The sequence below is a fragment of the Papio anubis genome, chromosome 3 (genome assembly GCF_008728515.1).
Source record: "Papio anubis isolate 15944 chromosome 3, Panubis1.0, whole genome shotgun sequence".
Classification (NCBI taxonomy): Eukaryota; Metazoa; Chordata; class Mammalia; order Primates; family Cercopithecidae; genus Papio; species Papio anubis.
In genome coordinates, this window is record NC_044978.1 from 42995693 (window position 1) to 43023248 (window position 27556).

The 27556-nt window shown below is 38.4% G+C and overlaps 1 protein-coding gene and 1 long non-coding RNA gene across 13 annotated transcripts in view; one reads left to right on the top strand and one right to left on the bottom strand.

Moving 5' to 3' along the window:
• SLC10A7 (solute carrier family 10 member 7) overlaps positions 1-27556 on the top strand; it is a 263082-nt gene that overhangs the window by 203330 nt on the left and 32196 nt on the right. For all 4 annotated transcript variants that reach the window (XM_003899245.5, XM_017959103.3, XM_017959104.3 and 1 more), the window contains 3 exons: positions 8582-8665; positions 20555-20720; positions 21732-21783. In XM_003899245.5, coding sequence (XP_003899294.1) covers positions 8582-8665; positions 20555-20720; positions 21732-21783 — 302 coding nt within the window. The remainder of the gene's footprint in view (positions 1-8581; positions 8666-20554; positions 20721-21731; positions 21784-27556) is intronic.
• LOC103884678 overlaps positions 1-27556 on the bottom strand; it is a 106857-nt gene that overhangs the window by 34981 nt on the left and 44320 nt on the right. For 2 of the 9 annotated variants that reach the window (XR_647358.4, XR_001902913.3), the window contains exon 5: positions 15800-15881. The exons of 6 other annotated variants lie outside the window; for them this stretch is intronic. This is a non-coding gene — a long non-coding RNA (uncharacterized LOC103884678). Of the gene's footprint in view, positions 1-15794; positions 15882-20902; positions 20986-27556 lie in introns of those variants that run through there. One more of the 9 variants, XR_001902920.3, reaches the window with a different exon arrangement.

Sequence of the window (27556 nt, forward strand, 5' to 3'; positions counted from 1 at the left end):
ATCAAAAAGCTTATCCACCATGATCAAGTGGGCTTCATCCCTGGGATGCAAGGCTGGTTCAACATTCGCAAATCAATAAACATAATCCAGCATATAAACAGAACCAAAGACAAGAACCACATGATTATCTCAATAGATGCAGAAAAGGCTTTTGACAAAATTCAACAGCCCTTCATGCTAAAAACGCTCAATAAATTCGGTATTGATGGAACGTACCTCAAAATAATAAGAGCTATTTATGACAAACCCACAGCCAATATCATACTGAATGGGCAAAAACTGGAAAAATTCCCTTTGAACACTGGCACAAGACAGGGATGCCCTCTCTCACCACTCCTATTCAACATAGTGTTGGAAGTTCTGGCTAGGGCAATTAGGCAAGAGAAAGAAATCAGGGGTATTCAGTTAGGAAAAGAAGAAGTCAAATTGTCCCTGTTTGCAGATGACATGATTGTATATTTAGAAAACCCCATTGTCTCAGCCCAAAATCTCCTTAAGCTGATAAGCAACTTCAGCAAAGTCTCAGGATACAAAATTAATGTGCAAAAATCACAAGCATTCTTATACACCAATAACAGACAAACACAGAGCCAAATCATGAATGAACTTCCATTCACAATTGCTTCAAAGAGAATAAAATACCTAGGAATCCAACTTACAAGGGATGTAAAGGACCTCTTCAAGGAGAACTACAAACCACTGCTCAGTGAAATAAAAGAGGACACAAACAAATGGAAGAACATACCATGCTCATGGATAGGAAGAATCAATATCGTGAAAATGGCCATACTGCCCAAGGTAATTTATAGATTCAATGCCATCCCCATCAAGCTACCAATGAGTTTCTTCACAGAATTGGAAAAAACTGCTTTAAAGTTCATATGGAACCAAAAAAGAGCCCGCATCTCCAAGACAATCCTAAGTCAAAAGAACAAAGCTGGAGGCATCACGCTACCTGACTTCAAACTATACTACAAGGCTACAGTAACCAAAACAGCATGGTACTGGTACCAAAACAGAGATATAGACCAATGGAACAGAACAGAGTCCTCAGAAATAATACCACACATCTACAGCCATCTGATCTTTGACAAACCTGAGAGAAACAAGAAATGGGGAAAGGATTCCCTATTTAATAAATGGTGCTGGGAAAATTGGCTAGCCATAAGTAGAAAGCTGAAACTGGATCCTTTCCTTACTCCTTATACGAAAATTAATTCAAGATGGATTAGAGACTTAAATGTTAGACCTAATACCATAAAAACCCTAGAAGAAAACCTAGGTAGTACCATTCAGGACATAGGCATGGGCAAAGACTTCATGTCTAAAACACCAAAAGCAACGGCAGCAAAAGCTAAAATTGACAAATGGGATCTAATTAAACTAAAGAGCTTCTGCACAGCAAAAGAAACTACCATCAGAGTGAACAGGCAAGCTACAGAATGGGAGAAAATTTTTGCAATCTACTCATCTGACAAAGGGGCTAATATCCAGAACCTACAAAGAACTCCAACAAATTTACAAGAAAAAAACAAACAACCCCATCAAAAAGTGGGCAAAGGATATGAACAGACATTTCTCAAAAGAGGACATTCATACAGCCAACAGACATATGAAAAAATGCTCATCATCACTGGCCATCAGAGAAATGCAAATCAAAACCACAATGAGATACCATCTCACACCAGTTAGAATGGCGATCATTAAAAAGTCAGGAAACAACAGGTGCTGGAGAGGATGTGGAGAAATAGGAACACTTTTACACTGTTGGTGGGATTGTAAACTAGTTCAACCATTATGGAAAACAGTATGGCGATTCCTCAAGGATCTAGAACTAGATGTACCATATGACCCAGCCATCCCATTACTGGGGATATACCCAAAGGATTATAAATTATGCTGCTATAAAGACACATGCACACGTATGTTTATTGCAGCACTATTCACAATAGCAAAGACTTGGAATCAACCCAAATGTCCATCAGTGACAGATTGGATTAAGAAAATGTGGCACATATACACCATGGAATACTATGCAGCCATAAAAAAGGATGAGTTTGCGTCCTTTGTAGGACATGGATGCAGCTGGAAACCATCATTCTTAGCAAACTATCACAAGAACAGAAAACCAAACACCGCATGTTCTCACTCATAGGTGGGAACTGAACAACGAGATCACTTGGACTCAGGAAGGGGAACATCACACACCGGGGCCTATCATGGGGAGGGGGGAGGGGGGAGGGATTGCATTGGGAGTTATACCTGATGTAAATGACGAGTTGATGGGTGCAGCAGACTAACATGGCACAAGTATACATATGTAACAAACCTGCATGTTATGCACATGTACCCTACAACTTAAAGTATAATAATAATAAATAAATTAAAAAAAAAAAAAAAAGAAAAGAAAGAAAAACTGAACTATATGGTGTATAGGGAGGGGATTGGGGTCTGGGGAGACTCTTCCTTCTTCTGTTTAAATGTTTATCTTTGTGACAGGAAGGAGATGCAGGTATTATGAATGTGTCTGTGTGTGGGCACGATAGTAAGCAAGCGTTCTTCCCTTTCCCTTTCCCCAGGGCTGGGCTCTGTGAGTGATGTGAAGAGGTGGAAATCAAGCAGGAAGACAACAAATCCTGCTCTACATCTGAAGCTGCTACTTTCTGATTTCCTAGCAAAAGAGAGTTAACATTCATAATTCTACAGTATCTACTGTAAATATCTATTCTTATTTTTCCCTGAATGTAGTGCTAATGAAAGTGAAGACCAATCATCAAGGGTGAATTATTTAATACAATAATGTTTTAATAGCTGGGAAGAGACACAAATAGTGGAGATGCCTGTGGCTAATGGATTTCCCTGACAGGAGATAAAAGGCTGATTACACAGCAGAGCAAGTGAAGAACTGGTGCATTAATGACAATTTACAGGTCAGCTCACTTACAGGAGTGATTTAAAATGCACCATCTGTTTTCTAACTGTAGGTTGATAACTGTAATTCTACAGACAGTCAACATCTCTTCATCAAGAATTGTTACCTATTTGTCTTTCTGAGTCTGGTTAGTTTGCCCCATATTATTTTACCAAGTGGACCCCCAGATTATTTCCAGATGAAATAGTTTCTAGATTGAATGGGTTGATAACATCCAATCCTGCTTCCACTCAGTGTCTCTCTGCCCAGTTAGAGAATTAAGCCCTGATGTCCTAGGGCATCCATTGTGTGTATTGAACTAACTTCTCCCTAATGCATCTGCCCTGGCACTAGTTATGTACCATCCTTGGGAGAGTCAAGAAACTAGTCCCTCCAATCATTTTCTGTGTTCTGTGGTTTGCCCCTCCCCCTCCCCCTCCCCTCATCCTCCTCCTCCCATCCCTCCCCCTGTCTTTCACATAGGCACAAAAAGAGGAGTCCAGCTTTGATTTTCACTTATGTCCCCTTTCCCTGTTTCACACTGTACTACCTAAAACTAATGTGTAGTAGAGTGTAACGAGTTAAGTGTGAGGGCTTTGGAGCTACACTTGTGGGTTTAGATTCTGTCTGTCACTTTCTAGCTGTGGTGACCTTGTCCAGGTTGTTTAACTGTTCTGTGCCACTGTTGCCTCTTGTGAAAATGAGGGTAATAATAAAACCAACATCAAGGGGTTGCTGTGAGAATTAAATTATTCCACATGCAGTAAGCATTTAAAGCAGTGTCTGCCTCTCAAAAGAAGACATACAAGTGGCCAACAAATACAGTTTAAAAAAAAGCTCAACATCACTAATCATCAGAGAAACGCAAATCAAAACCACAATGAGACACCACCTCACACCAGTCAGAATGGCTATTATTAAAAAGTGAAAAAACAACAGATACTGGAGAGACTACAGAAAAAAGAGAACACTGACGCACTATTAGTGTGAATATAAATTAGTTCAGTGTCTGTGGAAAGCAGTTTTGGAGATTCCTCAGAGAAGTTAGAACTACCATTCAACCCAGCAATCTCATTACTGCATATATATCCAAAGCAAAATAAATCATGTTATCAAAAAGATACATACACTCACATGTTTATCACTGCAGTATTCAAAATAACAAAGACATGGAATCAACCTAGGTGATTAGATAAAGAAAATGTGGTACATATACATCCATGGAATACTACACAGCCATAAAAAAGAACAAAATCACATCCTTTGCAGCAACATGGATACAGCTAGAGCCCATTATCCTAAGCAAATTAACACAGGAACTGAAAACAAAATACTACATTGTTCTCACTTAGAAGTGGGAGCTTGGATATTGGGTACTCAGGGACATAAAGATGGCAACAAGAGACACCAGGGACTAATAGAGTGGGGAGGGAGGAAGGGGGCAAGGTTTGAAAAACTAACTGTTTGGTACTATGATCACTATCTGGGTTATGGGATAGTCTATATCCCAAACTTCAGCATCACTCAATATACCCATGTAACAAACCTGCACGTGTACCCCTTGAATCTAAAGGAAAAGTTGAAGTTATTTAAAAATAAAACAAAGCAGTGTCTGGCACATGGAAGTGCATGATAAATGTTACTACTGAGATTATAGAAGACAACTGGTTGGGAGACCTGGCTGATGATGCTTTCTTGGGTCTGTGAACTAAGTAGCGGTTTGCAGCTTACCTGAATGAAGTTGGAAGAATGGAATGAAAACATTGGCAAGCTTTTTCTGCCTTCGTATTACAGTCATTCACTAATTGACACACATTCGTTGAACACCCACTATGTACTAGATTAGTGGTTCTCAAAGTGTGAACCCCAAGTCAGCAGCAGCAGCACCACTGGGGACCTTGTTAAAAATACAAATTCTCACCACAACTCCCATCCCTCTCCCCAGGCTTTTTGAATCAGACACTGTGAGGATGGGGAAATGAATCTGTGTTTTAACAAGCCCTCCAGATGTTTCTGATGTGCTCACATTTGAGAACCACTGCCCTAGATGTAGAACGTGGTCACTCTGCTGGGCATTGGGACTGTAAATGTGAATGATATAGTGTCCCAACCTTCAGGAGCATAGATTTGTAAGCAAGAACAACCAAGGATTCCAAGAGGTGCAATTCAGATACAGAGAACAGTGGTTCACAAAAGAGAGGGTGGCCAATTCAGCATTTTGGGAGGAGGTTTTGGAAAGAATTCCTGAAGAAGTAATGTTTGAACTGAGTCTTGGAAAAAGACTCATACTTTTCCAGTTATAAGTGGGGGAAACAACATTCCAGAGACAGGATTGAGTGCATGTATACTTGGTGATGGACAGGCATGCACACCGACCTCAGCTTTTAAAAAGCAGCAGCTTGACAGGAGGGGTTTTTGTGTTTTTGTCTACTGTTGTATCTGCAGTGTCGAGAACATGCCCCTAGCTCACAAGAAGCACTAAGTAACTACTTGAATGATTGAATGCAAAGATCCTAAATTGCCACATACTAAATTTTCATGAATGATTTCTTCTCAGCATAGGATAGTAAAACAAAGAAACCAAGCTAATGGTGAGTTTCCTCCTTTAAAGTACTACATATTTCTGCAAGAAATTAGCCAAGGACTGGATTGCTTGCTTATCATGCTGTATCTTAAACCATGGGTTGACAGTATGAGACATATTACTTTTAAATCTGCCACGGTACTCGGTGAAGCCCAGGGCACTTGCTTGATACAACCTTCTGAACCTGAAAACTTCACCTGCAAATTACTGCTGCTTCTCATAAACATACTGATCTTTACAATAGAAACCACAACAGGTTCCCTATTAAAATATGAAGAACCAAATACCCCAAGCAGCATATTTCCTTCTGCTTTAGTTAAAATCACCTCTGCATGCAGAATTATTGGATTTTGTGTCTCTCTAGTCCTGTCCTCACAGGCTGCGCTGTGCCAGATGCTTGCTGTTCTGTCTTCTGGATGCCAGGGCATACTTCATAGCATCAGAAACTTCCCCAGGGGTCCTCTGCATCTTCATACTGACCACAGTGACAGGTCTGGTGGCCAATTCAAAAGAAAGGACTTATGCCAAATTAGACTCCAGTACTGAGGTTTCCTTCCTTTCAGAGCCACTTCTAAGGGAGCCATCCTGAGGGATTTTGTCCCCAGCATCCCTGCCATACCTCATCTGGCTTCGTGTACCCAGTTAATTACATCCCTGAGTAGCTTGCTCTGATCTCTGATCTGACAGAGCCTCAGAGGAAGGCTGCTGTAACCTGTGTTTCCAATCAAGTGGATCAGAAAAGGGACCATAGAGATCATGGACAACCTCCTCAATCCATAGCCTTGTTCCACTGTCTTCTAAGAACATGCGGTTTCCAAACGTTGAATATGCCAGTGGTCTGATACGCGAAGGATGGAGACATTATAAATATATAATTTTTTTTTTTTTTTTTTTTGAGACGGAGTCTCGCGCTGTCGCCCAGGCTGGAGTGCAGTGGCGCGATCTCGGCTCACTGCAAGCTCCGCCTCCCGGGTTCACGCCATTCTCCTGCCTCAGCCTCCTGAGTAGCTGGGACTACAGGCGCCCACCACCGCGCCCGGCTAATTTTTTGTATTTTTAGTAGAGACGGGGTTTCACTGTGGTCTCGATCTCCTGACCTTGTGATCCGCCCGCCTCGGCCTCCCAAAGTGCTGGGATTACAGGCGTGAGCCACCGCGCCCGGCCTATAATATTTTTTAAAACCCAAGTTGAAATGGGTTTTTCTTTATTTTGGGGTGCTTAAAGAGAGAATATTGCTTTGAAATGGTTATTCATTTAAAAAATTTAAAAACCTAATAATTAAAGTTGAGATAGAAAGAGGAGCCAGGGATATGTGAGATCACTGAAGCGATTTCAGGCAGGAAATGTCGCCTTTTACATGAAGATTATAGCTTAATTTTGCTACCTCTCTCCAAGTTCTGTAAACCTTAGGAATAGAGCATTGAGCTGGACCTTCTTGAACTTGAAAACTTTGTTCTTTAAAGTTTTTTTTTCTATTCATCCAGTGCCTCAATTTCTCTGTAGAATATATTTTTTCTTTATATCAGTCCTTGCTCCAGGAATATCCTTAGGGTTAATATTTGTGGAGAGAATGTATTTGTTAAGCACCTTGTGCTTCAGAGACATAGTTGCTTTAAAATAGAGCTTAATTATTAGCTTTTAATATTTTGGTTTTGCATAAAAAGAAACATCTAATAGCCATGCGACATTTAACACACCAGGAATCCTGTTTGTTCTTTACCAGTTTCACTTTTTCTGTTTGTCTCTCTTCGTTTTAGTTTATATTGGTTGTGGAGAAAAAGGGCTAGAGACCACGAATTTTTATGGGTTAAATAAACAGCCAGTGGTCAGTGTTAAAGCTGGTTTTCAGTGAACACAGGGCCCGTGATGGGCCAGACATATGTTCTTGGCATTTTGAGTGCATGCAGACTGGGGCTGAAGCTGGGGGACAGAATTTTATATAATATGTCAGAGTGGAGAGGAGATTTTGGTAAACCATTCATGCAAAAATCAGTGAAAACACTGCTCCCACACCACTTCATTCAGAGCTATTGACTTCAAGTAGCTAAATGTTTGATTTCTTCTATTTGACATTCTGTACCCTCAGTCATCACTACTTCCGTATCCTTTCACAAAAATTATTTTCCAAAAGATATTTCCAAGGGTAACTAAACTTAGGTAAATATGAAAATTTAGGTTTAGTCTGCAGGGGAAAGGCGAAAAGTAAGTTCCAAGGGCCAATTATTGATGGTTTGGTAAATCTGGTTGCAAAATGAACCTGTGAAAGAGAAAAACATCTATTGTTTGTCCAGAGAAGTTTGAAAAACAGAGGAGGTTTTGACCAACACTAAAAAGTTCATGGGAAGACTTAGCAATTCTTAGTGATGGAGGCTGACATGAGTGTGTTACTGTGTGTGTAGATAAGCACTCTTGTGCTGCAGGGAATAGCATCTTCATGAACCTGAGACTGTAATTGTTAGCAAAGAAAGAATCAAAAAATTAGGAAGAAGAAAAATAGGAATTATAAACAGTGTTAAAGCATACAAATTTAGGGGAGCTATATTGAAATTTTAAGTTGAAAAATAAGTTATGTTTCAGGATTTCCCATTTGCTAGACCTCATGTAAGAAAAACTTCTACGGGATCTGAGATTCATTATCTTTGTTTTGAAGGAGTCGGAAAGTTAGAAACTATTTCATTTGCATAAATAAAAATGTTATCTTGATAAGGGAATGAGACATTTATTTTAGATGTCTACAGACAGGTGAAATAAAAATCACATAAACTGTAACTGTTGATGAAATATCATGCCATATGATTATAGACTGTATGAACACAGAATGACTTTACTAAAATAATAAGCAATTGAGGTTGATTGCAAATCAATATTTTTCTCAATCTTAGTCTCCCAATAAAAGTTATATTTTAAAATACTTAACAGTTTTTTGTGTTGAATTTAGAAAATTAGAGGTAACTTCACTTATTCTTTGTAGATAGCTACCAAATTTTTGGTGCACCTGAGAGAATCTATTTATTGCATTATTTATAAACACTAATGCTTGATAACTGATTCAAAGTAATTCTAACTCCTAGTTTCTTGTTTTACAGCTTGGTTCATCTTCTTCTGTGCCTTTCACATCTATTTTTTCTCAGCTTTTTATGACTGTTGTGGTTCCTCTCATCATTGGACAGGTAAGGCCTCCAATTCTATCTGATCTTTTCTTTACGGATCAAATTGTGAAATCTTACATAATGTCAGAGCAGTTGAGAGAAAGGATATTCAGAGGGAGAAAATAAATGAAAATATGAGACTGAAAACGGAACTTTCATCAATCACAGTATTCTCATCTTTTTTATTTTTTAAATTAATACTAATCTGCTTTGCAGTTAGCTGTATACAGGGACCCCTGCTAGCTATATATAGGGACTTCTACACAGAGTCTTGATTTTTTTTAAATTTATTATCTCCTCTTTGTAGCTGTGTAGCTACCTTGAAAACATCTAGCAAGTCTAACCTTATTCTGCAACTTTTGATAAAGTCTCCATGTTTATGACCATCGTTGGGAACAAGCATCTGTCTATGGTTGGCGATAGACTCCTCCAACAGCAGTTATGTTTGTGACCATGTAATTGATAAACAGTTTAATACTATTATCTCTTAAAGTTTATCTTAGAATATTTAGGGTTTACTTTGTCATTCTTATTCAATTGGACTAATAAAAATTCCATTGTACCTTCTTATAACAAGTTAGTAGTAAGCATATAAGCACACAAATTTTAAAACAAGTGCATTTTTTTGGTGGTTGTTTTTTTTTTTTTTCTGTAAAATCATAGGATGCCACAGTATTGGAGTATAGAATTTAATGCACAACTAAAGTGAACAAGTCTTAGGAAAGCAGTACATTAAGAGCAACTAGATTCTAGACTTATTTCTGCCTTTTATTTGCTGTGTTATTATGGGCGAGTTATTTAATCTCCCTAGCTCCAGGTTCATAATTTATTAAATATTATGACAATAATATCCATCGTAAAGGGCTGTTGTAAAGATTAAATGAAATATGCATGCCTGTAAAGTTCTTGGCATAGAACCTAACACAGGTAAGTGCTCTGTAGCTTTTAATATCATAATCATTATTTCCAAATTCCCTGAAAATACTAAACAGGCAGCAAGTATTTGAAATATTGAATATAAAAAATGTATGCATAGGCTGGGCATAGTGGCTCACGCCTATAATCCCAGCACTTTGCAAGACAGAGGTGGGCAGATCACCTGTGGTCAGGAGTTCATGACCAACCTGGGCAATGTGATGAAACCCTATTTCTACTAAAAGATACAAAAAAATTAGCTGGGTATGGTAGTGGGTACCTGTCGAGGTTGACGCAGGAGAATCGCTTGAACCTGGGAGGCAGAGGTTGCCCTCCAGCCTGGGCAACAGAGCGAGACTCTGTCTCAAAAAAAAAAAAAAAAGACAAGAAATGTATGCATAGACATGTAATATTTACATGCTGTCTTAGGTCAGGTTCTCTGGGCAACAGACTCAAAGACAGAGGTTTTTAGGCAGGAAGTTTACGAGGGTGTACCCTTGGGAGCAATAGAGTGAATAAAGTAGGATGGAGCTGATGCAGTCCCAGCAAAGGTCTCAGTAGATCCCATGGGGAACTCTGGAGCTGGAATGACCCCTCAGAGTTGTCCTACCTTAAGGCAAGAGCACCTGGTCTTTACACTCTTACACTGACCAGTCATTAGATACTGGCTTCCCTCCTACCCTCCATGAGGGCTGTGACCTTGGGTGAGTCTGCTCTCTTAGGCTGAGGGCAAGTCCCAAAGAGGAACTCCGCTGACATATTTTACTCACCCAACACTCCCTGCTGCTGTGGGTATAAGCACCTCATTCCTGAAGAGAAGGATCTGGGTGGTGCTCCACAGCATCCACAACACATGTGCTAATTTTTTTTAAATTTTATACTTAGAAAAGGGACTAAATTTAGCATAAAATGAGGGATTTAAAAGTGCTTTAAGAATAGCATTTAATTAAATATAAAATGATACTTAATACTTCTCCCACAGTGCTGATCACATAACAGAGATTCTGAATGAATGTTACATCCCTGCCTACCTCTCTGACCTCTGCCACATTTCCCACTTCCAGCCTCCCTGGCTTTTCTCAGTTCCTGCTCATTCTTTCTGTTTAGGGTGTCTTTCTGCCTACCCTCCCACCTCAACCTGTTTCTCATTTGACTCTTTAATGAAGCCGCCTTTGAACCATATAGCTGGTTATTCTTCATTGCAACACCGTGTTTGATTTTTCTTGACCTTTCTCACAAAATATACTTATGTTTAGTTTGCTTGTTAACAGTTTGTCTCTGCCATTCAACTATCAGTTTCTTGAGTACTGGAGCCATATTTGTTTTGTTTATCATTACATTCCCAGACCATAGGTACCCAATAAATATGTGCTGAAAGAGTGAGTGAAATAATGAACAAGCCAGAGTTCTATCATCAGTAAGGGATATGCTTTGTTGTATAGAGGTATAACTGAATCTACCTGTACTTCTCATCTCCACACAGTTTAAGCTGTGGATTTATATTAGTTTATATTCATACATATTTTCTTTGTTCTGAAAATAATTCCATCTAATAATTTAAAGCTCATACATTCTTCTCATAGTAGATCTTGGAAATTCCCCTATTAATAATAAATGCTTGGCTTAAAACATACAGACAAAATATCTGTATATAGGTTACTTAATTTTGTATGTATAGGGTTATATAATGTATGTAATTTAAAAACATTTATCCTGAAGGAATGATGAATTGTTAGATGGCTCATTCTTCATGTACTCAGTAGTAAATAGCAAAGTATTCAGTAAATTATAAAGTAATAATGGTAGTCAAAAGGTAGTATAGGTAGCTTTTTGTTTTCTCTTAAGTGTTCTAGATACCACAGTTCTTTGACGGCTCTTTTCAAGGAGAAAACCTATATGCTTGCATCTACCTGCCCCTCCTCTTGTATTCTGGTCTTAGGAATTAACAGTCACCACCCTGTCTCCACATCTAGAAACCACCAATCAGCCTTGCCTCCTCCCTCTCCTTACAGCCATACTCCTTTACCTCCTGGCAGTCATTTCATCCTACCATTTCTGCCTCAGAAATCTTTCACACCTGGCCCCTGCAGCCCTGGTCACACTGCTGGAGAGGATGGCACACCATCATCTCTTGTCTAAATTATTGCACCTCCTAAACCTATCTCTCTGCTGTGAGTCTCTTCCAATTCCCATCTAATGTCTTTACTCCCTCCAGAGTAGTCCTAAAACACAAATCAATTCACATTATTCCTCTCCTTAAAAACATCCCCGTGCCTCCCTGTTGCCAATTCCTTGCATGGCCCCAAAGCCCTTCACAGTCTGGCCCAACCTGCTTCTCCAGTGCCACTTCTCACCAGTCCTCTCCTTAGGGCTCTGCTTTTCCCATGCTGCATACTCATCATCCTTCACCTGACCATGGCCCTTCACTGCTCTATGCCTTTGACTGTATTGCCAGCAAACTCCTACTCATTGTTGAAGACTTGGTACAGAGGTGCCCTCCAATGTGACGCCTGCCTGCTCTGACCTAGACTGACCTCGATTAAATTCCACATCTCCCATAGTACTTGATTCATAATATTTATCAGGAAATAATATAATTTATCGATGAGCTTCCTAAAAGCAGAGACTATATCTTCTTAATTTTCCTACCTCCTTGCTTATAGTAACTCTCAGTATATATGTATGTACTTAATCTGTAATTTCATCCTAAGTAGTGGTCTCCATAGGTTAGTATTTATAGGTATACTTAATAACATATTCAAGAGTAGGGTGTAAGATGTATAAAAAGATTGACTGAAGAGAAATTTGAATTTATCTTCAGGGAGCCCCTAGCAGTAATTTTCCCTAGGTTGCCATTTGTTCAGGATATTTTTAGGTGTATATATAGTAGGTACTCAATAACAATGACTTACTTCTTTCCTAGTCATCACCTGAAAAACATATCTGGAAAAAAAAAAAAAAAAAGTATATCTTTTTTAAGGACACTAGTTCAAGAAAAAATAAATTTTTCAAAATTTTATGTTAAAGAAAAGCCATATTTCTTGGGGAAAGGATTCCCTATTTAATAAATGGTGCTGGGAAAATTGGCTAGCCATAAGTAGAAAGCTGAAACTGGATCCTTTCCTTACTCCTTATACGAAAATTAATTCAAGATGGATTAGAGACTTAAATGTTAGACCTAATACCATAAAAATCCTAGAGGAAAACCTAGGTAGTACCATTCAGGACATAGGCATGGGCAAAGACTTCATGTCTAAAACACCAAAAGCAACGGCAGCAAAAGCCAAAATTGACAAATGGGATCTCATTAAACTAAAGAGCTTCTGCACAGCAAAAGAAACTACCATCAGAGTGAACAGGCAAGCTACAGAATGGGAGAAAATTTTTGCAATCTACTCATCTGACAAAGGGGCTAATATCCAGAACCTACAAAGAACTCCAACAAATTTACAAGAAAAAAACAAACAACCCCATCAAAAAGTGGGCAAAGGATATGAACAGACATTTCTCAAAAGAGGACATTCATACAGCCAACAGACATATGAAAAAATGCTCATCATCACTGGCCATCAGAGAAATGCAAATCAAAACCACAATGAGATACCATCTCACACCAGTTAGAATGGCGATCATTAAAAAGTCAGGAAACAACAGGTGCTGGAGAGGATGTGGAGAAATAGGAACACTTTTACACTGTTGGTGGGATTGTAAACTAGTTCAACCATTATGGAAAACAGTATGGCGATTCCTCAAGGATCTAGAACTAGATGTACCATATGACCCAGCCATCCCATTACTGGGGATATACCCAAAGGATTATAAATTATGCTGCTATAAAGACACATGCACACGTATGTTTATTGCAGCACTATTCACAATAGCAAAGACTTGGAATCAACCCAAATGTCCATCAGTGACAGATTGGATTAAGAAAACGTGGCACATATACACCATGGAATACTATGCAGCCATAAAAAAGGATGAGTTTGCGTCCTTTGTAGGGACATGGATGCAGCTGGAAACCATCATTCTTAGCAAACTATCACAAGAACAGAAAACCAAACACCGCATGTTCTCACTCATAGGTGGGAACTGAACAACGAGATCACTTGGACTCAGGAAGGGGAACATCACACACCGGGGCCTATCATGGGGAGGGGGGAGGGGGGAGGGATTGCATTGGGAGTTATACCTGATGTAAATGACGAGTTGATGGGTGCAGCAGACTAACATGGCACAAGTATACATATGTAACAAACCTGCATGTTATGCACATGTACCCTACAACTTAAAGTATAATAATAATAAATAAATTTAAAAAAAAAAAAAAAAAAAAAAAAAGAAAAGCCATATTTCTAACACCTCCTTTGACTTTAGTCTTTGGATGAACTGTGCTGTAACTGGCCCACAGGTACATTAACATAAACAATAGAGCCACACGTCTGAGTAGACGTTATCATGTAAGTGCTGCTGCATGATCCTCAGGTCCTCCAGTACCATGGAAAAGGGGGAGCATTCCACAGGCAGGAGTGCCCAGGGCAGGCAGTGTCACCTCAGCCACCTCCTCCTACAGTCACAGCCTCACAAGGTCATCTCTGCCTGCAGTGGTATAGATTGTGTGGTACACAACAATGCTGCATTTCAAAGAAGTGCGCCCACCTTATAGGCATCATAGGTTTGAATATTTATTATTAAAATTGTTCTGGCAGGAGGAAATAAAGTATATTAAAGAAGGGATTTTTGTAATACACACAAAAGTGCTATAGCAGGCCTGTTGGACCTTGATGATCAATCTCAGGCAGCCCACTTCATAGCCACCATACCTGTCCTCACCTACTAAGCTCACATACTCTATTCAGTAATTCTTTAGTCTCACCAAGACCCCAGCTTAACTGACCTTTCAGTCACCATCCTCATGACTGTACTTCCCTTCTTACTCAGCTTTGATTCCTTAGTCTGCCATTATAATCCCTCCTTGGCAAATATTGTCAGCTCCTTCACCCTTTCTCCCTTTGATGTAGTTGCTCAAAAAGCCCCAACCCTGGTTAAAGCCAACTCTGCCTAGTCCACACGTGCAATGGAGCTGCTCAGATTCCATGGCCTGTCATTCACCTCACTCCCTGGCAGAGCTCTCAGCTTCTTCACCTCTCCATTTTACCTACTTCACAAAGGCCCAACCCTGCTTCTACTGGAGCAGCTGAGCTGAGCTTCTCAGAAAGCAATACACATTGGTCTCATCTTGTGTTAAATTCGTGACGCCAAATTTAACGTGTCATCTAACACCTACCAGAAACCCTACCCTACTTCCTTATAATGTTCCTTTTTCTATTCTTCAAAGGGATTGTTACCTTATCCTCTATCTTCAAGTCCCTTTTACCTCCCCAACAGTCTCCCACTTGCCCATTATACTCATGTCTCACTGACTTTGCTTCTGTTTCTCAAACATGCCAGTCTTGTTCCTGCCTTAGAACCTTTGCACTGACCATTCCTTCTGCGTGAAACACCTTGCCACCTTTCACATCCTCAGAAAGACCTTTCCCCACCCTCTCCTTGGGTGGCTACCCAGTAGCAACTCAGTCACTATCATATCATTTAGTTTAAACTGTGGCTAAGTATGTATCATTATTTTGCCTCTTGTTTATTTGTTGTTTTGCTTTTTATTTCTCTCTTAAACTAGAATGTTAGTGTCATAAGAGCAGGGACCTTGTCTGCTTAGTTTAATCTCTTGATTAATCTTAATTAATCTCCTGATTAATCTTAATCTCCTCAACTGTGTGATGTAATCTTTGAGGACCCCTGTTAGCAGTACACATATGTGCTAGTTCAGAGGAATCAGGTGTACTGCATGTCAGGCTACTTTCACAACTGTAACTAGGAGTGCCGAATTATGAAAATAAACACTTGTGTGGATTGTTACATGCATCTTTTAAAATGAGGTTTTATCATTACTGGTTAAATAGAAAATGGGAACTAGAGGGAGAAGTAAAGACTAGGAAGTATGAGCTGAATATATTTTTCTTAATCTTTTATTGGTGATAAAAGCTTATCATTCAACTTGTGATTTATATTTCTGAGAGAGAATTTTATTTTTCTGTTTCACCATACAATACTTCTTTTTGGTTTAAATCATTATTGACTGACTCTGATTTGATGGGAGGTGTAGTTTGGTCTTCCTCACTGCTTGGCTGCACACACGGCTCCTAGGCCTTACTTTCCTCATTTGTAGAACAAAGTGTTTTATATCTTCTACCCTGAAGGTGCTATGACTCTGAGATAAGATTTATCTTTCCATAGATGGCTAGGAGATTGTTCCTCTGTCAATCTAGAAAGAAAGAAAATTTGTGCCATCATAGCATTTTCTCTTCTTTTCCAACAAACCTTTTCAATACATCTAAGTGCTTGAGACAAATACTTATTTTGTGCATTATATTTAAGAGTAGTATACAAATAAACAATGAAACAGAAATTCTACCACTTTTTATTTTCCACCAACTTGAGTATTTTTTAAAGCAGCACACTAAAACCTACTTTTTCCCTATAAATTAATAATAAAAAAGCATATTTATACATTATCATTCATGCATTCTCTGGTCTTTCCATTAGTGATTTGTTTCAATTTGAGATGGGCCTTTCATGTTAAATAGTCTTCCATTAAAGTTGAAGCTAGTGTTATTAATACTAGTAGAGTTTTACACTTATAGCATTATATTAGATATGAACAGTTTTCATTGCTTCACCTGAAAATTGCTTTGAGAGAAAAGTAACAGTGAGGTGTACTGATAAATAGGGATAGAAACATCATCAAACTGAGACTCGGAAATAAGAATAGTGATCATTTACCAGGTACAGGCCCGGTCTGTAAAGCATTTTATATTTATTTAATTACTTAATCCTCAAGACAACTACTGTTATATCACAGACGAGGCACACGGAAAGTAAGGAATTTGCCCAACATCACAAAGTAAGGATTGGAGCCAGGACTCAAAGTCAGGCGCACTGTAGCTCCAGAGTCTGTACTCTGAACTCCTGTGCCATGGTTCCCTCAGGAAATAGGGGTCGTAGTCCTACTCAGCCACCTCCCTAGCTTTTCAACATTTTATGCGAGTTGACTTGGTTCTCTGTGTCTGTTTCCAACTGTAAACTCAGCAGAATAATAGTGTGTGACCTTTCTCATGAGAATGAAATAAAGTAATAGGGGGGAAGAATTTTCAAAGAGTGAAGTAGATAATAAGTGTTCATTGTGCCCATTTATTATTATTATTGTTTATGCTTTTTTGCAAAGTGTTTTCTTTTGAATCTACTCAATATTTAATAAAAATAAAGAAAAGTGTTATAGAAATTGGATTTGATTTCATATCTCTGACTTTATATTGCAACAGAATATTAATATAGAAACAAAACTTTATGAAACTATATGGATTTCGTGCAATAGAGGATAAAAATTGAAGAAACAAACTGAAACCACCTTAAAGAAAAATGTTTTAAAATTCAGACACTTAACATGAAACATTATCTATCCTATATCCTTACTCAAAAATCAATTTATGAATAGGGTAAAGACAGAATAGAAACAAAAAGCAAGGAAATACTTTAACAAAAAAATTAAGAAAACTAAGATGATGGGTATTATACTTTATATCTATCTCAGTGAATCAACATTCTACACCGAAGACGTGTCATTTTTATAGGTTTCCAGCTTGGAAATCATGCAGGAATTGATATGTGGCTCCATTTATTAGAAGCACAGAGAGTCAAATTTAAGTTTTCCTTTATCCTTTCCTGTTATTTAATTTAGAATAAGAAAATCAAAGTTTTGAAGGTGAGACAACAAAATAAAAAAGCTTCTATGGAAGATTTTTTCCTTCTCTCTTCACAGGGAAAAATAAACAGGTTAATGAGGATTTGTCACTTAATTTTGAACACCTACATTTCTCTGAGGTCTGAGGGCAAATGAATTAGTATAGATTCTGAAGGAAGATAGAACTGGCCACCTCACCAGAACGCCTTTTCCCACCTCATCTTGGATTTTCTTTTTTCCCAAGAGAGAATTCTGAGGCATCTATATCAGGTTGTGTTGATCTAGCTTAAGCAAAGTGCTGTTTCCTATAAGGTTATTAAATATTTCTATAAGGCAAAGAAGTTTGGAGAATTTTAAAATGACATGAATTCTTGACAAATACAGAATGATTGCATCAAAAGTGTAAGTGGCTAAACTAAGAGAAGATAAGGTTTCCTGGAGTTTATATCCAAAGCATATCTTTGAGGCATGTCAACACTACTTCACCCAGTTTTTGTTTATGAAACATTTTAACGCCTTTCTAGCTACATAGTGCAAAAGCAGCTGCTTTGTGAATTTAATTTTAGAGGAAGATGGAAAAGCTCTGTGCAACCTGGCAAGATATAAAAGGGTTTACTTAGAAAATATAGACAAATATCACAATAAGACTGGAAATGCTGAAAGACAATCTGCTTTCCCCTAGAGTTACTGTTTTACTTGTACATCTATCCATTCCCAACTTTCCAGTTCTTTTCTTTATTGAGATTAGGTATCCACCATCAATTTATTGGAGTGTTTAGAAGAAAGACATTTTGTCTAGAAGGATTCTGGACCTGGGAGACCCTGTTTCTTGCCATACTGAGGGAGTCCTATTCTACTATGAGACTCTAAGTACTTTGCAATGAAGAAAGAGATGATTAGGTTAGCTCAATCAAATTACAGTTGGCCCTTTGTATTTCTGGGTTCTGCATCTGTGGATTCAACCACCTGCAGATTAAAAAACTTGGGAAAAGACAATAAATAACAATACAATAAAAATAATACAAAATTTTAAAAATACAGTATAACAACCTGCTACAGTATAATACATGTGTAAATAGTTGTATTAGGTATTATAAGTAATCTAGAGATATTTAAAGTACACAGGAAGGTGTGTGTAGGCTATATGCAAACACTACACTTTTTATCAGGAGTTTGAATGTCAGTGGATTCGGTATTCACAGAGGTCCTAGAATCAATCCTCTGTGGATACCAAGGGACATCTGTATTGCTCATACAGTTGATTAATTATTACAGATTTGTCTTGGGTTTTAAAGTGGTTTTCACTTACAAGTTGCACCTCATTCATATTTATTTATTTTGTTGGAGAGCAATGCTGGTTGGAGAGGAAGACACTTATTTTTGGAATTGGGATCATACATTCTATAACCTATTGCAGAGAGGAACTTTTATGGTGTTTTTAACCATTGTGTATTAAAACAAGATTGAAGGGCAGCAACAATTTCAATAATTTCATGTAATTTCCATTTATTTTATTTCCTAAAGGAGTTGAGTTATATTAAATTTGGGCAGCTACCAGTTTTATACTACCAAACACAATAGATTATGAAGTGACCCTTTAAATGAAGTCCCTCTGTAGCCTTCCAATAACCAGCTACCCACCACCCCCGGTGACATATCTGATCATGGAGACATCTGGATACCCACGATACCTATAGCACTATTATCCAAAATGTATGTTCTAATATGTCAGTCCATAATGCTGTGTGACAGGACTGCTCTTATTTCTCTCTACATCACTGTGTTTTAAATTTAAAGAAAGAAATGAATGCTAGATAAATTACTATGGTTTGGGATCACTTCTATACTCCCCCCACCTTCCCAAAAATAAACCCCATAATATTTTATAAATCCAGGTGTGGCTTTAATTACAAGATCTACTTTTTTAAAGAAAATTAATTACAATTTTTTAAATATCTAACACACTTTCCACTTATTCCCACCCCACCTAACCTTCAGGGTTTTGTACCTGTACCTGGTACCAAATGGTCAGCTTTCTGCCAAGACTGCCTTTAATACACGGTCAGTTCACTTCATGAGTCCCTGAGAACAGCTGAAGTTGATCCAACAGCCAATTGTTCAAAGATTCTATTGAGAGTAGTTTATTTTATTCTTGAGCATCTGTAAAGATATGCTCCATTGCGAATTAAGCCTTTTTAGTGACAGAGTACATGATGACAGAACCCCATCAGCCTTATCAGGAGAAGTTCCCTGACCTCATTATTGCTAATGGATCCATGGTAATTCAGCCTGTTGTGAATTCTCATGTTCAATTATGCAGGATAATGAGTGATTCAAAACTTAATATGTCTCAGCTATCGTCCTTATGATAGGACTTGTACAGCTTCTTTCAAAAGTGAAACAAGGTTTTAAATAGAGTGGTTCACTTTTATGTCCAAACAGAAGTTATCACCAATATTCAGATGACCTGATTTTAAAATAAGACAGAATTGCTCTATAACTTTATATTTCACTGATCCTTTTGTAGGAAAGTTAGGACAGGCTTATTCATTTTTAAGTGTTAATTCTGGAATTCTAAAAGTATGCAAATGGCATTTGTCTTTGGATTCACAAAAACTCTAGATATTCAGAGTCTGAATTATTTAAACTCCCACAACACATGCACTTTTGCTTTTCAAGCATGAGTTATAATTTAATTAAAAACTTCTGGTGCATTGCTAGCATTTTAAATATTAATATGTTCCATGGATCACTTTCGATTATCTACTGTCTTGAAATTCTTGAAGATGTCAGATTTTTAAGATTCCCAAAGTTGCACTTGGAATTGTCTGTTGAGGCAAAAGGGACTGTGATAATTACACACATCCATTAGGATCAGCAGAGGAGATAAACTTTGGGGAGGCTTAATGGGCATGTCTCAGTGACAGCTAGCAAAGAGCATTTGGCATGATTAAGGATGGATTTGAATGCAGTTGAAAATATACTCTCATTATGGACACCCAGTGGAAGTTGCACTACAAATGTTAAATTCCCCAGAAGAAGAGTAGTGTGGCAGGGAAGCTTTGAAATCCACTGTGGCCATCAACCAAATTATTCTCTTTCCTTTATGTCTTTCTCCTGTCAGAAACACTTTGTGATGCCCATTTCAACTCCCTACATCTCTGAAAAGAGGCAACCTGTTGATCTCTGTATTTCAGATTGTCCGAAGATACATCAAGGATTGGCTTGAGAGAAAGAAGCCTCCTTTTGGTGCTATCAGCAGCAGTGTACTCCTCATGATCATCTACACAACATTCTGTGACACGTTCTCTAACCCAAATATTGACCTGGATAAATTCAGCCTTGTTCTCATACTTTTCATAAGTAAGTTGGCAAATGGGATAGCCTGGCTATCCCTCAGTCTCCTCAGTAGCAACGCGTAGCACTGTGTGTTCTCTAAATTCATGTCTAGTGTTAATTTGACTAGAAATGAATGCTTAATTTTCTATTACATTTACTCAGTGACTTTATTCTGTTCTTTTAAAATACATCGGCTTTACACTTACATCTTAATTTCCTTTGTTTTTGAGTCTGCTGCCCCATTTTCTGATTTACAGTAGTTGATGTCAGATGAGAGAAGCCTTAATTTCTGTCAGATGCAAATGTTAGATTGAGCACTGTGTCACCAATTTAGTTTATAATAACTTTAAACTGATCTTACGCCTTACTGTGATTTAAAAACAGGATTTATAATTTATGATACTGTTATTTCTAAGCATAATAACTTGGCTACATTGGTTAAAATATGAATATTTACATCATATTTTCTAATAAAATTTACCCAAAGTAATATCATTTCATTTTAAGAAGCAGCAGACTATAAAAGGCAGGAAACTGCTAAAGCTCAAAAAGCAACCTTTTGTTCTATTTATCCTATAATCCCAAAGACAACTGTTACTAATGTTGCAATATCAAAGAATCTTTTGTTATTCTAAAGTATATTGTATGCTACTGCATTTGTGATATTTGCTAGAAATATTCATAGTATAAACCAGCTATTTCTAAATTGACCAAATTAAATAACCAAATCTTAAAGAGGCTTTATGTTTTCCCTCAATAACAAAGACTGTGTCTGGGGATATTATCAGTAAGAACAGACTGAGTCCCACTAATTTAAATGATTATTTCAGTTTAGCAAGGCATGCTTGTTTGGTTTATTTGTTTGTTTTTCTTTTTTAGTTCCTATAAGTAAACTATAGGAACTAAAAGTAAAGTAAGTAAACCTATAGATAAAACAAATATAAGTAAACCTATAGATAAAACAAATATACCAATAAGTATGCTACAAATACTGCTTTCAGAGTGCTAATTTAGATTCAATCTTTTTTTCTTCAGTATTTTCTATCCAGCTGAGTTTTATGCTTTTAACTTTCATCTTTTCAACAAGGTAAGTGATTTGGTATCTCTTGTTATTAGTTTTCTAAATGAGGAATCATGCTCTCTACTTAGCTGCTATGCCACTACACACATTTATATTTTTTTCTCCTTTTACATATGTTTTTCTCCTGTCTCCCGGACCATTCTGCCTCCCTTCTGCCACCCTCAAATTGTAGACATTACAAAGGGTCTTTCCCTGGCCTTATCTTGTCTATCCATGTCGAATGCTTAGGCAGGCCCCTCTATTCTACTGGCTTGAACTGTTAGCTTCATACTGATAATTTTCAAGTGTAAACCATCCATTGTAATGTTTTTCCTGAGTTTGAACCCTATTTTTGACTTACTATTTAGATATCTTTACTTGACTGTCTTAACAAGACCTTAGACTTAAGATATTCAAAATGGAGTTCATGTTTTTCCCAAAAACTGCCTCTTTCTCTCTTATTTCTTTCCTTATTTTTAGTGAACCACCATCCTCAGAGTTACTCAAACTGGAATTCTTCACATCACTTTTTTTTAAATTTCTCAATCTGTCTTCTGTAATATTTTTTCTGCTCCCAGAGCTACTTCCTTAATTCAGGCTCTTGTTGCCAGTTTCTCTCTAGGCTATTTCAATGGATATCTTACTGATAATTAATTCCATTTCTACACCCAGCTTTTGTTATGCATTTCATAGTGCTTCCAATGACTAGACTTTGGATAATGGCTCTCTGGTTCAGATACTTTAATGGTTATCCAGTGCCTATAGAATGAAGTTTATTTTGGGGGACAAGGTCCTCTAGTCTATTTTCCAGTCTCATGAACCACTACTAGTATTCGTGCTGTCTAAGCTTTAGGTTCTGCTCCCTGGAAAGACCTCATGCTTTCTCATTTCTGTCCCTTGCTTAGGCAGTCCCCATATCCAAATTATTCTCCATGTCCTGGTTCCTCCTTCCTGTTCTTAAAAGCTTACCTCCAATGCAAACCTTTATTATACATTACAAATATTACTTGAACTTTTGGTTAGAGAAAGTTACCATAGGGAATGACACAAATAAGAGGTGATTTCTATCTTGCACTGATAACCCAAGTGTCCTCTGGGTGGTACAGTAAGCCAGCCTGCATTCAGTTCAAAGAAGAAGGAAGCACTTCCCAAGAGAGTATAGAACAAGGATTCATGGAAATGAGGGGACTTGACCTGAGCCATACAAAATGGCTAATTGTTCAGCAGTTAGAGATGCCAAGAGAGTTCTTCATGGGAGAAGAAGCAATAATGCAAATGTGGACACATACAAAAATCAAGATATGGTGAGACAATAGGAGTAGAGGAAGATTAGAAATAGTAACTGGAAGGATAGGCTTGAGCCAGATTGCAAAATCCATGAACACCAGGCGATAGCAATGAGTGACCACAAGGGAAAGAGCCTATGCTGTTTATAAGGCTTGAAAAAGTGTCAGAGCAGTGGATGGTACAGGCCTCACATTAGGCACTTGGTTCTCACAGCACTTGGTATAGCACTAGGCTGATTGTAAACAGTCAATAAAAACTTATTGATTGATATAATTTGAAGCATTTTCCCAAGCTAGAGGTTGTGATTTATGAAGTAAGAGTAAAGCCTGGAGCCATTAAGTCACAGAGAAAATGTGACTTAATTGGGTAAGTCTGAAAGCAGGAGCTATTTTAAAGTTCTTTTTGTAAATGGTTTCTTATATCACCTTAGAAAAGACATTTGCCTTCCAATGGCAGTTTGTTTGCTGGTGCTTGTGGCAAAAGTGATCATCAGAACCACTCCTATCGGATGAAGTAGAATGCAGATATCCTGTTAGTGACTAAAATTTTCTTGAAAAATAGAACACAGAGCAGCCACTACTGGGACTGCTAAAGGAGGCATGGGTGGCAGAGATGTGACACCTAGTTGAACTGAAATTAAGAATTTATAGCACGGAGAAGACTGGACTTTCATAAGGATCTGTGATTTTAAAACCCTTCTTTTCTTTCTTATTCTGCATTCACCGAGGTTCTGTCAGGGTTTTTGTTTTGGTTTTGTTTTGTTTTGTTTTGTTTTGTTTTGAGACAGGGGCTTGCTCTGTTGCCCAGGCTGGAATGCAGTGATGCCGTCATAGCTTGCTACAGCCTCAAACTCGTGGGCTCAGGTGATCCTCCTGCCTCAGCCTCCTGAGTTAGCTGAGACTACACGCAAACACCACCATGCCTGGCTAACTTGTAATTTTTTTGTAGAGACAAGCTCTTGCTATGTTGCCCAGACTGGACTTAAACTCCTGGCCTCAAGTGATTCTCCCACCTTGGCCTCCCCAAAGTGCTGGGACTATAGGCAGGATTCACCGCAACTAGCCATCTGTCAGGTTTTTAACTTCCTTGACTTACAGTCAAACCTGCACATTCTTTGATAAACGACAGCATATAGCTTGATCATTTCTCCCTCTCTGCACCCTCTTCCCACCCTGTCCCCTGCCATAATCATCTACTAATGATTTACTTCGAATTTGAAGCCTAAATTACTTCTCATATAGCCTCATTCTCTGTTCTCAAATTCCTGGCTTGCCTGGAGAATTTCTGTACTTTTGTTTTGTTTTGTTTTGTTTTGTTTTTTAAGGCGTGAGCCACCGCGCCCAGCCCAAGAATTTCTATACTTAAAAAAAAATCTGGCTGGGTGTGGTTGCTCATGCCCGTAATCCCAGCACTTTGGGAGGCCAAGGTGGGCAGATCACGAGGTCAGGAGTTCGAAACCAGCCAGGCCAACTTGGCAAAATCTCATCTCTACTAAAAATACAAAAATTAGCCGGGCGTGATGGCACACGCCTGTAGTCCCGGCTACTCTGGAGGCTGAGGCAGGAAAATCACTTGAACCCGGGAGTCGGAGGTTGCAGTGAGCTGAGATCACACCACTGCACTGCAGCCTGGGTGACAGAGCAAGACTCCGTCTCAAAATAATAACAATAATAATAATAAGATTGGGCATTAGCTTTGCTAGCTTTATAATACATTATTTTTTACTTTTCTCTGTCCCACTTGCTAGGAAATGAGTTGATTCATCAAACCAAGAGTCAGCTATCCAATGACTTAACCATTCTGCAACTTTGGGAAACTGCAAATTAAAAAAAACAAAAAACAAAAAACAAAAAACAAAAAAAACAAAAAAAAAAAAACCACACATTGAAAAAGCTTAGAAAAGGAAAGCAGTAATTGGGCATCTTTTAAAAATATATAAAAAGTTAAAAAGTTTGGTAGGCTGATAACTAGAGTAACAGAAACCTTTATTGTCATTAGAGTGGCAAAAGAAATGGTAAAGAAAGGAAAAGGAAGAAAACAAATATTTGTATATGTGTTTTAATTCTGATCAGTACATTTCCAGTCAGATATCTCAATCTGCCTTTCCCCGTAGCCCTGGGAGAAGCAGGATGGGAGAGTGGGAAAGGGAAGCAGGGAAGGAAGGTGGGGACGATCATTAATGGTAAGTTTCCTTACCATTTCAGAGGAGGCAACTAAGCCTTGGCACCTGGGTAGCTTGTTCAGTGCCACTGAACTAATGACAGAAGAGGTCTTCTCTGAAAACTAGCAGAGACAAAACACAGGTACAGAGGTTAACAAAGGAGAGGCTTCACATGGAAGTTTCCTTCTCTGAAAATAGTGGGCTTAGACAGAAGTATCTCAAAGGACCTTTTCTGCTCCACATTCTGTGATTCTACTAGTAAAACCTGACATGTTTTCCTCTGTGGGTACTGCAAAGGCAGGCAAAATAAACATTATGTGGAAAACACTGATTGAAAGCTTTGTAAGAGAGAATAAAAAGACCAGTTGGGAAGAAAAGGAAATAAACATCTCAAGAGAAGGCAAAGTGATCAAAAGAATCAGTAAAAACAGGATAAAAAGAAAATCAATATTAAAAAGAGATAAGGTAGAGTTAGAAAATAAATAGTAATGTGATTCCTTTCAAGAATGTGAGCAGACACAATAGAGATGTTAATCAGTGAAAATAATTTTAGTCATTACTACTCAAATATAATGTAGAGGACACTTGATTTTTCTGGGTCTTGTCATGACCTTGTACCATGAAGTCCCCCTTGACAGTATGTCTAAGCGTGGATTATTTACCAAGATAGCTGCTCTCACCCATTACATTTTGTAGTGTTTTTCGTTTTAATATTTTGTTTCTCAAAAGGCAAACTTATGACCAAGATTTGGGGCAACCAACTTACCAGTTGTGTGACTTTAAGGGAGTTGTTTAACCTACTTGTGTTTCCAGTTCCCTTTTTGGAAAAAGCAGAGCAATAATACTATTTGTACGGCTTTTCTGAGAAGGAAGTAATACTGGCTGCAACATGCTTAGAAAAGTGCTCAATAATGCTTATGCTATGGTAATTTACCACCCTCCTGAACAGAGGGTTAAGTGAGCATCTGCTCTATCAGCTTTCCCTGATGTACAGCACTCCGGTCCTACGTAGCTAGAGTACAAGTCAACCCTATTGAGGAGGAATATTGTTTTTAACCTTAAATGTTCCCTTTTTGTGCCTTAAGGTTCTAATTCTCCTTCCCACTGATGGACTTTTGGTCAATAAAACTGTAGAGCAGTGTTACTGAGAGCAGAGAGCCAGAAATCTCCCAGTGTGGCCCTAGCTTTAGTCTCTTTACCTGAAACAGAGGACAAGTAAGCATCTCTTGCAAATATCCTCTTTAGCCACATTGTGAATGCTGCTCTAATGAGCAGTGGCCAGGGCCAGATTAATTCAGAGCCTCCTTGACCAGAAAGACTATGACATATTGGAAATGTGCTATAACCTTGAAAAGAACAAGATATGAAGCCAAACAAAGTTTACTAAAGGAAAAATATATTGCCAGACTCTAGGAAGAAAACTAAATGCATAAACCCAGATGCAGCCATGGCTGATACAAACAAGGACCACAAAAGACAAAGTTTTTGAAGTGCTCCTAGCACCACAAACGTTTCTGGACAAATCCCCCACCCACCTAAGCCAGCTGATCACATTACATGTTCTACAATCACCGGAGGGCACTGACTCCTGCATGGAAATTTTTTTATTCCTTGTTAATTGACTGAAATTCATATTCTACAACCTGCCAATTTCAAACTTTTCTAATGTCTTTGATTCCCAGCCTTGGAATTAACTCCAAATAGGCTCACACTTTACAAAGAAAGTAAAATCTCTGACATAACTTGCCTCTGCTTGCCTGTTCTCTGCCTGAAAAATCTCCATATTTTTCACTCCCCTTGTTCACTTTTGTTTCCAATTCAGATATGATAGGAAATGCCCTGCTCCAGATAACCTCTTTATTCTTGGCTTCTCAGGTCTCTTTGGGGACCTGTGTTCATCAGGTATTTCTCTCTGCTGTGTCTTCATTCTCTCTTTATAGTCATGGTCAAATATCCTGTGACCCTTTTCTTCTCTTTGCCTAATTTCTTGAAAACACAGTCCTCACTCCAAACACGGTCCTTCTCACCACTCCAAACATAGTCCTTCTCACTTCTCCAAACTCAGTCCTTCTCACCGCTCCAGACTTAGTCCTTCTCACCACTCCAAACAGAGCCCTTCTCACCACTCCAAACAGAGTCCTTCTCACCACTCCAGACTCAGTCCTTCTCGCCGCTCCTGACTCAGTCCTTCTCGCGGCTCCAGACTCATCCTTCTCGCCGCTCCAGACTCATCCTTCTCGCCGTTCCACACACAGTCCTTCTCGCCGCTCCACACACAGTCCTTCTCGCCGCTCCACACGCAGTCCTTCTCGCCGCTCCACACGCAGTCCTTCTCACCACTCTACAGTCCTT